Consider the following 11,961-nt stretch of genomic DNA (forward strand, 5'->3'; position numbering starts at 1 on the left):
GATGTCACGTGACCTCGCGCGACATATCGGGACTGTTTTGCCATTGCCGGCAATGGGGTAGGCGCAGCTTCCGCGTGACACGTCCGGCCTGTGGGCTTGCAGTTTGACACCCCTGGCTTAGAGTGTTACATAAACTATGCTGGAGTTTTACTGAAGTTTTTCCAGTACTTCCCAGGGTCAAGCTGGCTTTGTTGTTCTGATTATTTCTTGACCCTATGGCTATTTGGAGTAACTCCACATATGTTTTCTCACCCAGGAAAAAGCATAGATTTGATGGGAGGGCTTTCAAATTAAGGCAGTGTGGTTTAAATAAGTGTTTTTCCAACCTTGGCAGCTTGAAGATGCGTGGACTTCAACTCCCAGAATTCCCCAGCTGTAAATTATTCATGACACCTTTCTATTACTTATTTAACCTGCTTCATTTGGTTGAGATGGATGTAAAGGCCTTTTCTCCGGGGAGATGGCAATACATTTCAGTTCACTGTAGTATCTTTATTCCCCCTATGATGCTGACTGCAGCATGTTTTTACCAAGAAGGTCAAAATGCTTGAATTTATACGAGTAAAGATAAAACAATAGATCAGCACCATACATTGAATATTGGTTGTGGGTTGTGAGAGGTTTTTTTTTTTCCCCAGAATAAATCAGCATGGATTCATTCAAACCCTCAGCAAGTGGCAAATAATGATTTTTAGTAAGATCCAGAATAAACAAATGAGTGACAATGAATTAATTCAACTGGAAGTCAATTGTAGAATTTCTGTCAGTGGATGCTTGCCTTTTGCAGTTTTGCATACTGAGAAGGAAAGGAAATTTGACTTTAGAAGAATGATACCTTGGTAATTTTCTGGTTGGGCTGCTTAAAATTAAATCATAAGAGAATAATTTTTGACATTTATCTCTTTCCTCATTATATTTGCTACTGCTCCCAGTGGCAACAGTGGTATAATGGGCTTCATTCATTCATCCATTCAATTTACGATCCACTGTAATCCTCAAGCACTTCCAGCTGTAGAAAAAAACGGAAGACTCTGGGGGTGGAGTTAAAAGAGGGATCAGCCTATAATCCCTATGAGCCACAAAGGAATGAAGTCCAATCTACCTTGAATTCTGTTGACTTGTATCTAACCCCAAGCAGGTGTTAACCGTTAGTTGAGAAGATACTTGTGCATAGCTATGATTAGCAGTAAATCAATTTAATTGGATCTTCACACTAGGACCTGATCTTTTGTGCCTGACACCAGCAGTTAATAGAGGCACATAATAAAAGCATAATATAAAATGATATAATCAAAATCAAAGCTGAAACCAGCAAATCAACCCCTGCCCCCAACCTTGAAATGGCCACTGCTTACACCACAAATTGCATCGGAAAAGCTTAGTTTTCAGCATCTTCCTCTGACCGTGAGGAAGTCAGGTTGAATTCAACCAAGATGCTGTCCAAAAAGCAGGTGCCATCCCAGAAAAGTAGTGCTTCTATATCTCGGCTTTTCCCACTTCATGGAAGTGAAGTACTACCAGCAGTTTCTCCTGGACAAACAAGTCAGGTGGGTCAATTCTGGTTGGAAAATAGGCTCCTTAGAGACATCTGGGCTCCAAAGCCCGTAAGCTTTACTAATCAGAACTTGCACTTTGATTACATCTAGAAGCCAACACAGGGCCTGTAGCATAGGGACTAATGTGCATTTGGTGACATGAGCCAATCAGCTAGCGGACTAGTGCTTTTGAAACTAATTGCAGTTTCTGCATGGCCTTCAAAAGAAATCTCTATAGAATGGATTGCAATAGTCCATATGGGTGGTAAGGAGAACATATAGTAATAATAATAATAATAATAATAATAATAATAATAATAATAATAATAATAATAATAATAATAATAATAATAATAATAATAATAATAAGAAGAAGAAGAAGAAGAAGAAGAAGAAGAAGAAGAAGAAGAAGAAGAAGAAGAAGAAGCAGCAGCATATAAACTCTCTTAGCTTGAGCACAATTTTATCATACTGAGGCATCAATGTAGAATCTGTCATTAAACAAAGAAATGAACAAATGGTCATTAATTATTTTATTTTATTTTTTAGTACTGTGGAGAGCTCAGTTGAAAGATACAATGAAAATAAAAGAAAACATGGAAACCAAAAGAGCACAGATGTAGTTTTATGTACATCAATACTGCTTTTTTTTTTTTTTACATTATTTATATATGCTAATCGCACTGCCAACAGGTTAAACAGCTTGCATTATTCCATATATAGCCTTGGTCTACGCCATTTAGTAGCCACTTCAAATTTCAAAAAGCTAAAAAGAAAAGAAAAGTGATCAATAACTGCAAACTATAATTCAGTGATAGGAAGAAGTGTTTTCATTCAGCACTTCCTGTAGAAAACAAAGATGGTTGATAGAAGGATCACAGCACACTGGTAGCAATGGCAATATTCACAGGCTTCAGCATCTTTCAAATTATCTCTAATGGCACAGAATACAATGATTTGTCAATAGTTTGCAAGCTAGGCCTGCTAGGGCACATGTTTGCAGAAATAACGTTGTGTCCAGAACAACTGTAGGCTCGAATATGTACAAACAGCTCTTTACAACTCATACCTGTAGCAGTATTATTTTTTTAAAAAAAGAACGTAGGCATATACTATACTGAGAGCAGCTGATTATGCAGTACTTTAAGACAAAATAGAATTCTATTTTTTTCCCCTCCACTCTTTCCACCATCAGGGCATTTTTGTTCGCTGTTTTTCTCCTCTGAACATTTGACTGTTACCTTGAATTAACAGATAACCTCGGACATTTGTGTATTCCTTGTTCCTATCTGCTGCAATGCGTCAGGAATTAACCTGTGACCTAATTGATTGTTCAGTGCAAAGATAATCCCATCTTAGGCAAGGGACTGGATTCCGACAAATCCCTAGGACTAAGATACTACTTGTGTGTGTGTGTATATGTGCATGTGTGCTTGCACACACGGGCACAAACACAAGCGTGTGCATGTGCACTCATTCCGATTTGGTAACCAGCATAAAAAATAATGCATCTTGGAATTGGTATAAATAGTAGGGATAAGAGGTTGCCTCTTAACAGAAAGTATAAAATTGCTCCAAGCTGAAACAGCAAAACAGTGAAAACCTGTGCTGGATGATGCCACAAGGGTTCCACGCACAATCCAAGGAGTGCAGCATCTCTTCATACAAATTGCTTCCCTGTCTGAATGTTATAGAGAATTAGAGACTAGAACACCTGGTCCTGGTTTCCCCCCCCCCCCACCTCCCTTCCCTCCCACCACAACAGAAACCCCATTTACAAAAATAGTCACATATAAACACCCTGCGGATTTTATTTTAAAAATAAAAACACGGTAAATTCACCTACACTGTGTGCTTGTGTGCACACATGCGAGAATATGGCGAATGTGGCTGCTGAAGAACCCACAGTGAGAACACGTCCTGAATTAAGTGTCTTGTAACTTACTGAACGTGTAACAGCTTCGCCCGCTTTACACTGAGCAGCAATGTCATCCCTCTCTCTCTCTCTCTCTCTTTTGCAGCAAGAGCAACGAGGGGCGGCCACTTTGTTTTCCAGAGTTAAGGTCTGGTGACTAGGGGGTCACTGTCTTTATTATAGGCACTAACCTTGAAAGAGAGCGTACATATCTATATAGAGACATGTCTGCGTATGTCTATATCTATACATAGATATACATGTAATATATTTATGAACACTTGACAGTTTAGCATAACTCTCCAGTGGAGCTGGGCTGGCAAATACATCCCCTTCAAAGGCTGTAAACAAGTTGAAGGACAAATAATGCAAATGATCGGCTTCACTTTTTGCTAATCCTTCTATCTTTACCTTTAAAGTCTCTGTCTCTTTTGCCCTTTTCATATTTCTCTTTGTTTGGCTTAGTAACACTATCATAGGAAGGGGGAGAGGTGGTTGAGGAGCTCTCATCTGTTTTCTCTGGACTGGAATTCCCATTCAACCTATCAGAGGTCATGTCTTTGATTGGTAGGAGGTCGCCATCTCTGCATTTTTCTTTATTGTACATAGAAGTTGCTTTTTTAACTTTCTGTTTCAGGACGAAACGCTTGAAAGTCCGTTGAATGATGGTAGCGGACACCTCCTCCTGCTTCCGCTTTAATGTGGTGGTGATTGGTTCATATGAAAGCTTTGATGGATTGGCTGCCGTGAAGCGCTCTTCCATTTGCACTCGCAGTAAATCCATTTCTTCGCTTTCTCCCAAAACACGCTTTGTAAAGGCAAACAAGATGTCAAGGCAGTGAATTCTATCACCACTCACCATGGGCAGGTCCATCGCAATTAGCTGGACTTTGTTTGGTTTTGCAATCAGAAGAGGAGGATCCAACGAAGCAGCAAAATCAGAGAGTTTACTATATTCCATAAATTGGGATGCATCCGGATCAAACCTTTCCCAGACCTCATAGAACATCTCAAAATCATCCTCGCTCAAAGGCTCAGCACTTTCTTCGGTAGCGACGCTGAAGTTCTCCAAAATGACAGCAATGTACATGTTCACTACAACTAAAAATGAGATGATAATGTAGCTGACGAAGAAGAAAATCCCCACCGAAGGATTGCCACAGTCTCCCTTGACTGAGCTACCCGGGTGGTCTATCTCCGGGTCGCAGTCTGGAGGCCCGCTGTTCAGGATGGGCGCTAGCAGGCCATCCCAGCCAGCGGAGGTGGTGATCTGAAAGAGGCAGAGCATGCTGTTGCCAAAAGTTTCAAAGTTGAACAAGTCATCAATGCCAACTTCTCTCTTCACGTAGGCAAAGTTGGACATTCCAAATATGGCAAAGATGAACATGACCAGGAAAAGGAGGAGACCAATGTTGAACAAGGCAGGGAGAGACATCATCAAGGCAAAAAGCAGAGTGCGGATCCCTTTTGCGCCCTTGATTAGACGCAGGATTCGACCTATCCGGGCAAGTCGAATTACTCGGAACAAAGTGGGGGACACAAAGTATTTCTCAATAATCTCTGCAAGGAACATTCCTGCAAAATAAAAAAATATATATTTAAAAGTGACACTTTAACAGCACCCAGTATTTCTCATTACTTTATAAAGCAGAAGCTGGGCATTAAGCATACATGAAAATTAAAACAAAATACTTTTTTAAATGATTCCTAAATGTAAACTGCTATATTAGTCCAAAGGAAACATACCGATTAGATGCTGGTATGTTGAAAACAATTAACAAGCAACAAACTTAACAGTAAAGAAAAATTAAGACTGTTAATCTTCATTATCTTAGACAAATTCTAAAACAATCAATTTGCAAACACAACAAAAAAAATGTGTAAAAATTCTTTGGCTCTGTCAGGGAACTGCGCAGCCATGGAGCCAGAGACGCTGAAACGAACTTGTAGTTTTATATAACTAAATATATTTTACATTTATATTTACAGTAAACAAGATAGTCATGCACACCACTACATCATGAGGTATCATGAGAACAGCATATAGAGCACACAGAAGAAAAAGGCAGGAAAAAAGGGAAACTTCCCAGCAACCAATCATAACATAGATTGCCCCATGCAGGAGCCCACACTCTCCAACCAAACAACTACAACTGTGTGTTCTGGCCCATTATACACTTTACTGTTCCAACTATTAAATTAAATATCTTAACAGGCTCTCTAGTCTGTAATTTTAAAATTTTCTGCTAGAAAACTTTGAATGTTATATAAACAATATCTGTTTATGCAATATGTAATATAATATTCCATGATATATAATGTCCAATAAGATGCATGAAATAATAACTTCCCATTATTGTTTTCCAGAAGCTGCCAATTTAAGATAAGCTGCCTGTGATTCAGGTGATAGCAAGCAGCTGCTAGCAACCCTGTCCTCCATGAATTTGTCTTGATTGCACTTAAATTCAACAAAAGTCTGTATTTGAAGTTGGCATTTTTGTATATGTTTCAATATATCAATTTGATTATGCTTATATTTAATAGTATTTGCCAATTACTATTAACTCTTGTTTGCATTATATATAAAACAATCCTATTACTGAACTGGGAATCTAAAAAAATAGTACATGACTTTAATGAATCAGTTTACAAACCTATTACTGAATTAGAACTCTAATGCAATTTAGTAAATGATTTTAGCCATCGTTTAATTTTGGAAACAAATGGTTCTTACCTACAATGGAGAGAATGACAACGATAAAATCAAAAATATTCCAGCCAATGGTAAAATAATAATGACGAAGTGAAATCATTTTGAGTATACATTCTCCAGTGAAAAGAACTATGAATACCAGGTTAATCCTGGATAAGTTAATTTCCATTTCTTTACTTTGGTCATCTGTTTCAACCATCATGGTGACCATATTAAGGCAAATAAGAATCATGATACTGATATCAAAGGCTTGTCTGGTTACAAAGTCAAAGACTATTCCTTGAAATTTATTCTGTAAAAACAAAAAAACAAAAAATGTTAATAATGCAAAATTAATTTTCTTTATTATCGGATTATTTTTTTTCTTTATCATTTCTTTTTACTAATGTTCATGCCCTCTTCTTTTGGGAATGGACGACTGGACTAAGCAGAAGAAAACAACAACAGCAAAGATCAAATCTTGAACCAAAATCCTAAATTTGATAACACAAGCTACAATTTCAGATATTTCATTGTCCACATATAATTACAATAAGTGCACTCTATGTTATTTTAAACAAGATGCTAAGAGTTAGAAAGCGTGGTCTTGAGAGCAGAAAATATTCGAAATAGAAATCCTTACCCCTGGTCTCGGTATCGGCTTTTGTGGTTTTTTGGAGCCCAGCTTTTTCATTGCATTGTAATATTTTTTCTGTTCCTCTGTCATAAAAATGTCTTGTCCTCCAAAGTAAAGAAATAAATCAAAACTAGTTACACAACATGTTGGCATATTGATTTTTGTAATGATCGATGATGAACACATTTTAATCCATTGATAATAACAACATATAATCACAATTTTGTATAATATCCACTGGCCAAATAAGGCCAAATAAAAAGAACTGGGTTTGAAATTTAAGGCCTGAAAGAGTCTTAAGAATTTATTTCTATATAATACCATATATACTGAGTAACTTTTTCTACCTAACCTTGTCCTTCAAAATATGGAAGGTAGGTTCACAAGATAAGATTTCTTTTTCGGCTATGAGATTGAAAGAATATATAACCATTCTTGCTGGTCTACATTCGGTAGTAGAAGAAGGAAGTACGATTAAAGGTATCTCTTTTCTCTAGTTTCGCTGCTGGATCATTTTAACAGAATGGGTGTAATGTTTTCATTGTTTTAGTTTCATTGTTAGTTGTCCAGGGAATATTTATAAATATAGAATATTATAGAATAAATAAAAAGGTTAAAGCAGGATTGGTTAAACTCTTCCTGAAAGAGCAGGTTTATAATCTAGGAAAGTCTTTCTCCACATCTGTCTTTGTATCCCCCAGTGCCAAGAAGCACATTTAAAGGATTATGCCTGCTGTACCAAGCAGCAACCTTTCTGTAAAGCTTAAATACAGGCACAATTATTTATGTCTTAGTTGTCTTTAGAGTATTGCAATATGCTGTGTGTGAAATAATCTTTGAACAGTGTCCCAAAGCAATTACAGTAATGTAAAGTGCAACAACTTTATTGTTAAACTATTGTTAAAATTCCAGGAACATATTATGTTTATGCTAAAAGAACTGCATTAGTTCCAGCAATCTTATGGGCAGAATTCAAGACATAAGAGTTTAATTTTTAATACACTGGACGGTTTAGGGCCTAATGATCTGTTAGGAACCTTTCTTGTTATGAATTTGTTTGGATGTTAAGGGCTGCAGGTAATGCCCTTTATGGATACTCTTATTTAAAAAGCAACCCCCCCCCTTCTGTTGTGTATATGGAACAGGGTCTTCCCATGCATCCCTTCCTAGTTATCAAATGCCTACTCTCAGTGCTTTTTTTCTAAAAAAAAAAAAAAAAAGGTGCCGGAACTCACACATGTCATACAACCCGCCTTGCCTACCCTACAAGGTTCCATCCAAAAAAGGTGCCGGAACTCCGATCTGGGTGTTCTGAGAAAAAAAGCCCTGCCTACTCTTAGGAGTTGCCTTCAGCCCCTCTTCTCCTTCTGCCTTTGGGAAGGGAGTTAGAATTCACTTCCTGAACTGGGCCTTTTAGTGTTTTCTATGATTCAACCATTTATATGTCTAGTTTAACTATGCTTTGATTTGTTGATCCCTTTTTAGTTTCGGTTTTATGCTACTGCATCCATCCTGATCATCTTTTAGAATAATAAATATGTTTATTAAATAAATATGTCTACTCTTCGTATGAAATTAATATTCCAAATACAAACAGGTAATTGTTGTAAAGGTCAAGACCAGATCACATGCTGCACTGAATTATAAAGTCCCCCCCCCCCACACACACACTGTTACTCATGAAACTACAACTTTGGACAAATCACACTTTCTCAACTTAAGTTGTTGTGTTGGGATCAGGCTGAGGGCCCGCCAGTGAAAAGATGTACTATAGTAACAACATTTAGAAGAAATGAGTTTTATATACTCTTAGTTCCTTATTTCCCCTCCCTCCCCCATTGTATCAACCAGTACATAAAAACATTTGATTTCTTTACCTTCATATTGGTTCCTGCACTGAAAGTTAAGATGTGTTTGGGGAGGAGGATTATAGATAAAAAAGAAATAAACTAATATTGGTGACATTTCTGTAGCTAGCAGAAAACCTACTGGAAACTCAGGATGACAAGATAGTAGTATTTATATAAATATTTAAATATATATTGTTCTAACATTTTAAGGGGGTTTCTTGTGGTTTTTTTAAATTGTAGATTTTACTTCCAGAGCATACAGCAAACACTTTAAATACTTATCTTCTTTTTTTGCTGATTGAAATTATCTATAATGACACCAATGAAGAGGTTTAAGGTAAAAAATGATCCAAAGATTATGAAGATAACAAAATAAAGATACATATATAAGTTGTCCTCATAATAGGGTTGGTCTTCTACCTACAAGACATAAAATAATGCAATCACTTAAGACAGGCAGTAATCAAATGCTTTTGTAATGCAACAATTGCAAATTAGGAGTCTATTCAGTGGTGGGATTCAGCCGGTTAGCACCAGTTCGGCAGAACCAGTAGCTATTTTTTTGTTGCCCAGGCCCAGAATGGACTTCCAGAAGCAGCATCCACACAACCAGTTGTTCACATATTTGAATCCCACCACTGAATCTATTCCTGTTTCTATCCATGCTGTGAATGTAGACTTTGATCAAGCAGAAATTCTCCCATACTCAATGTATTCAGGATACAAGGGATCTGCCATGTTTTCACAAAGTCCTACTCTTCCAGCTACAATCTATAGCATCCTATCCTTAACAGTTCTGGAGACCCTCTTAATTCTTCCCAAATTTCCAGAGGTGATGGTGCCAAAGTAGGGAGAAGGTAAATCAGCAGAGATGACTTCTCGTCTCATTCCATTGTAGAAATATTCTGTCAAAAACTTCCACAGATGGGAGAAACTTTTCCATCTGTAGGAAGACAAATCTGGATCCAAGCTACTAAATGCAAATGTCTTTCAGTTTATCATTCCTGTGAAACCTTTTATCAATTACAACTCAGAAATACTTTAAGTATTTTTATTAACAAAATACAACATATACAGTTATGAACCAGAAACATTTCTCTGTGTTTAATAGAATATGAAATGACACTTACATTCCGTGAATCAACAGCTGCATACATAATATCCATCCAGCCTTTAAAAGTTGCCTAAACAGAATCAGAATGAGTGAAAGTTCAGTGAAAAGGTGAAAGAGATACAGACATGAAACACAGGAAACACATTTAAAATCCTACTTTGAAAAGTCCTGTTGAAATCAGTGGAAGGTAACTTAGTCACGAGGAAATACTAAGGATGTGCAAAATGTTCAATGCATGACTCAAAATGTGAATGTTTCAGCTGTTTTTATTCAGGGCTGTGTGAGGGTGTGGGGAACTAGGATAAAGTCAAGGATACTGGCAGCTAAAGCTGATGAATAGACAAGGTTGGTAGAATATGCTGCATGGGAGCATGGGAACAATGGCAGAAATAGCTGCTGGTAGGCACTTCTGTGGAATATACACACTGGGACATTGGCAGTGGCTGAAGGGAAGGTAAAACATGCTAGGAAGACCAGGGACTATCAAGCTAATGGGCACGTTGGAGGCAGCTGACAGGACAGAGTGAAGGAAAGTGCTAGAAAGATGGTGGAAGGGCCAACGAATATGTTGCATGGGGAACTGCTGATGGAAGGAGGGCAGAAACGGGTGAAGCCTTTGTCCTCTTCATCAACCCCAGATTTCATTTTGAAGCCTGGAGCAACCAAAACATTCAGGTTTGTGGAACAATTCATCTGGAATGATTCAACAGAATCTAAACACAGAATGATTTGTTTCAGAAATAAAACATTTTTCCTGCTTCTGTGGACACCTCACAGCGTGCAAGGCTGTCAAATGTAAGCTGCAACAATCCAGATTGGACTTGAGTGGCAGCAAAGAGTTAGGGGGTTTCTAAATTTCTATGCTGCTATCTAGTGGTCACATGAATTTTTGCAGCCCACCTGGAATTCTGAAGTCTAAATCCAATAAACAAAGCATTAAATGTAGTGATTCTATTTTTGCCGCATAAATGCAGGAAATATTGATATAAACATTTAATGGAAGAGCTGAATCAGTACTTTACAATCTAGTTTGCATTCTGATATGTTACAGAAGAAGATGGCAGCTGATACAATAACACTGGACTAGAACTAATGCAAAGGAAAATTAGAAGATCCCTCAAAAGGTGGATTTACTTCCTGAATTTGGCTGAATACAATACTTCCTGAATACAATAAGAATTGGTACACCTGTACTAGTGAAATTACTATACTCTACTGATGTTTTTATTATATTTTACTGAATATATTTTTGATGTAGTGATGGGATTACTGGATCCGGACATGAGAAATTAAGTCTCTCTCAGCCATAGAGTTCACAGTGAATAATTTTTAGTCAACTATTTTTTCTTTGCCCAACCTATCTAAAAAGGTATTGTACTTGTGAGAATAAAATTAATAACACTCATCACTTCAATATGAAGAACTATCAAGGCAGCCATAATAATATTCTGCACAACAGAATAGGTTTTGGAGATGAGAAGTGTGGATGGATCACCAAATAAATGGTAATACCAATGAACCAAGCTGTGTACTTGATCTCAGTCTCTTCTTAGTAATAAATTAATCTTGTGCAAGCAAGAACAATGAATGGACATTTTAAATCCTATTGTATTAACTCCATTTTTCCTTTCCTACAGAAAAGGAATGTTATCGCTACAGCAGCAGCCCAGGATCACCTTATCAGTAGAGTTTGCTAATAATGGTAGACAAGGTATATGTATCCTACCATCACGATCGACAGGAATTTTCTCACTGTTGCATTTTCTGTGGGAGTCACTAAAGATATTTGCAATATTGACACAGAACTGTATCATTTCAAAAATGGCTTACCATATATTACTCTACTCCTTCTGATTCATCCGCCTCTAATCTCCTCTATAAACCTCCCCAGGAAGACAATTTCACTAGATTGACAACACCTATAATACTTCTCCTTTCTTATAATAAGCCTTATATCCAATGGAGTGGCATCTAGAGAAGAGCATCATTGGTGTGATCATGCTTAAATCAGGATATATTTTTTTTACTTGTAGAAATTCCAATGTGAACAGTGCCTGCAATGGCTTCATTACTACTTTTATTTATTTATTTATTAAATTTACTATATATAGTCACCCATCTTACCGAAGGCAACTCTTTTGATCCTGGATCTTGATTCAAGCAAGTATCACTGGAACTTATGTGGAACTTTAGAGTGAAAGCAACGAACTTAGATGAT

General features: G+C 37.2%; 1 protein-coding gene across 1 annotated transcript in view; it reads right to left on the minus strand.

Annotated features, from left to right (window-relative positions):
• Window positions 1–3,832: 3,832 nt before the first annotated feature.
• LOC107295145 (sodium channel protein type 3 subunit alpha) overlaps window positions 3,833–11,961 on the minus strand; it is a 68,788-nt gene continuing 60,659 nt past the window's right edge. Inside the window, 5 exon segments of the mRNA XM_029285777.1 lie at window positions 3,833–5,025; window positions 6,185–6,455; window positions 6,786–6,890; window positions 8,912–9,049; window positions 9,760–9,813. Of these exon segments, the coding sequence (XP_029141610.1) occupies window positions 3,833–5,025; window positions 6,185–6,455; window positions 6,786–6,890; window positions 8,912–9,049; window positions 9,760–9,813 (1,761 nt within the window).

Source organism: Protobothrops mucrosquamatus, unplaced genomic scaffold (assembly GCF_001527695.2).
Source record: "Protobothrops mucrosquamatus isolate PMUCROS unplaced genomic scaffold, P.Mucros_1.0 scaffold2237, whole genome shotgun sequence".
NCBI lineage: Eukaryota > Metazoa > Chordata > Lepidosauria > Squamata > Viperidae > Protobothrops > Protobothrops mucrosquamatus.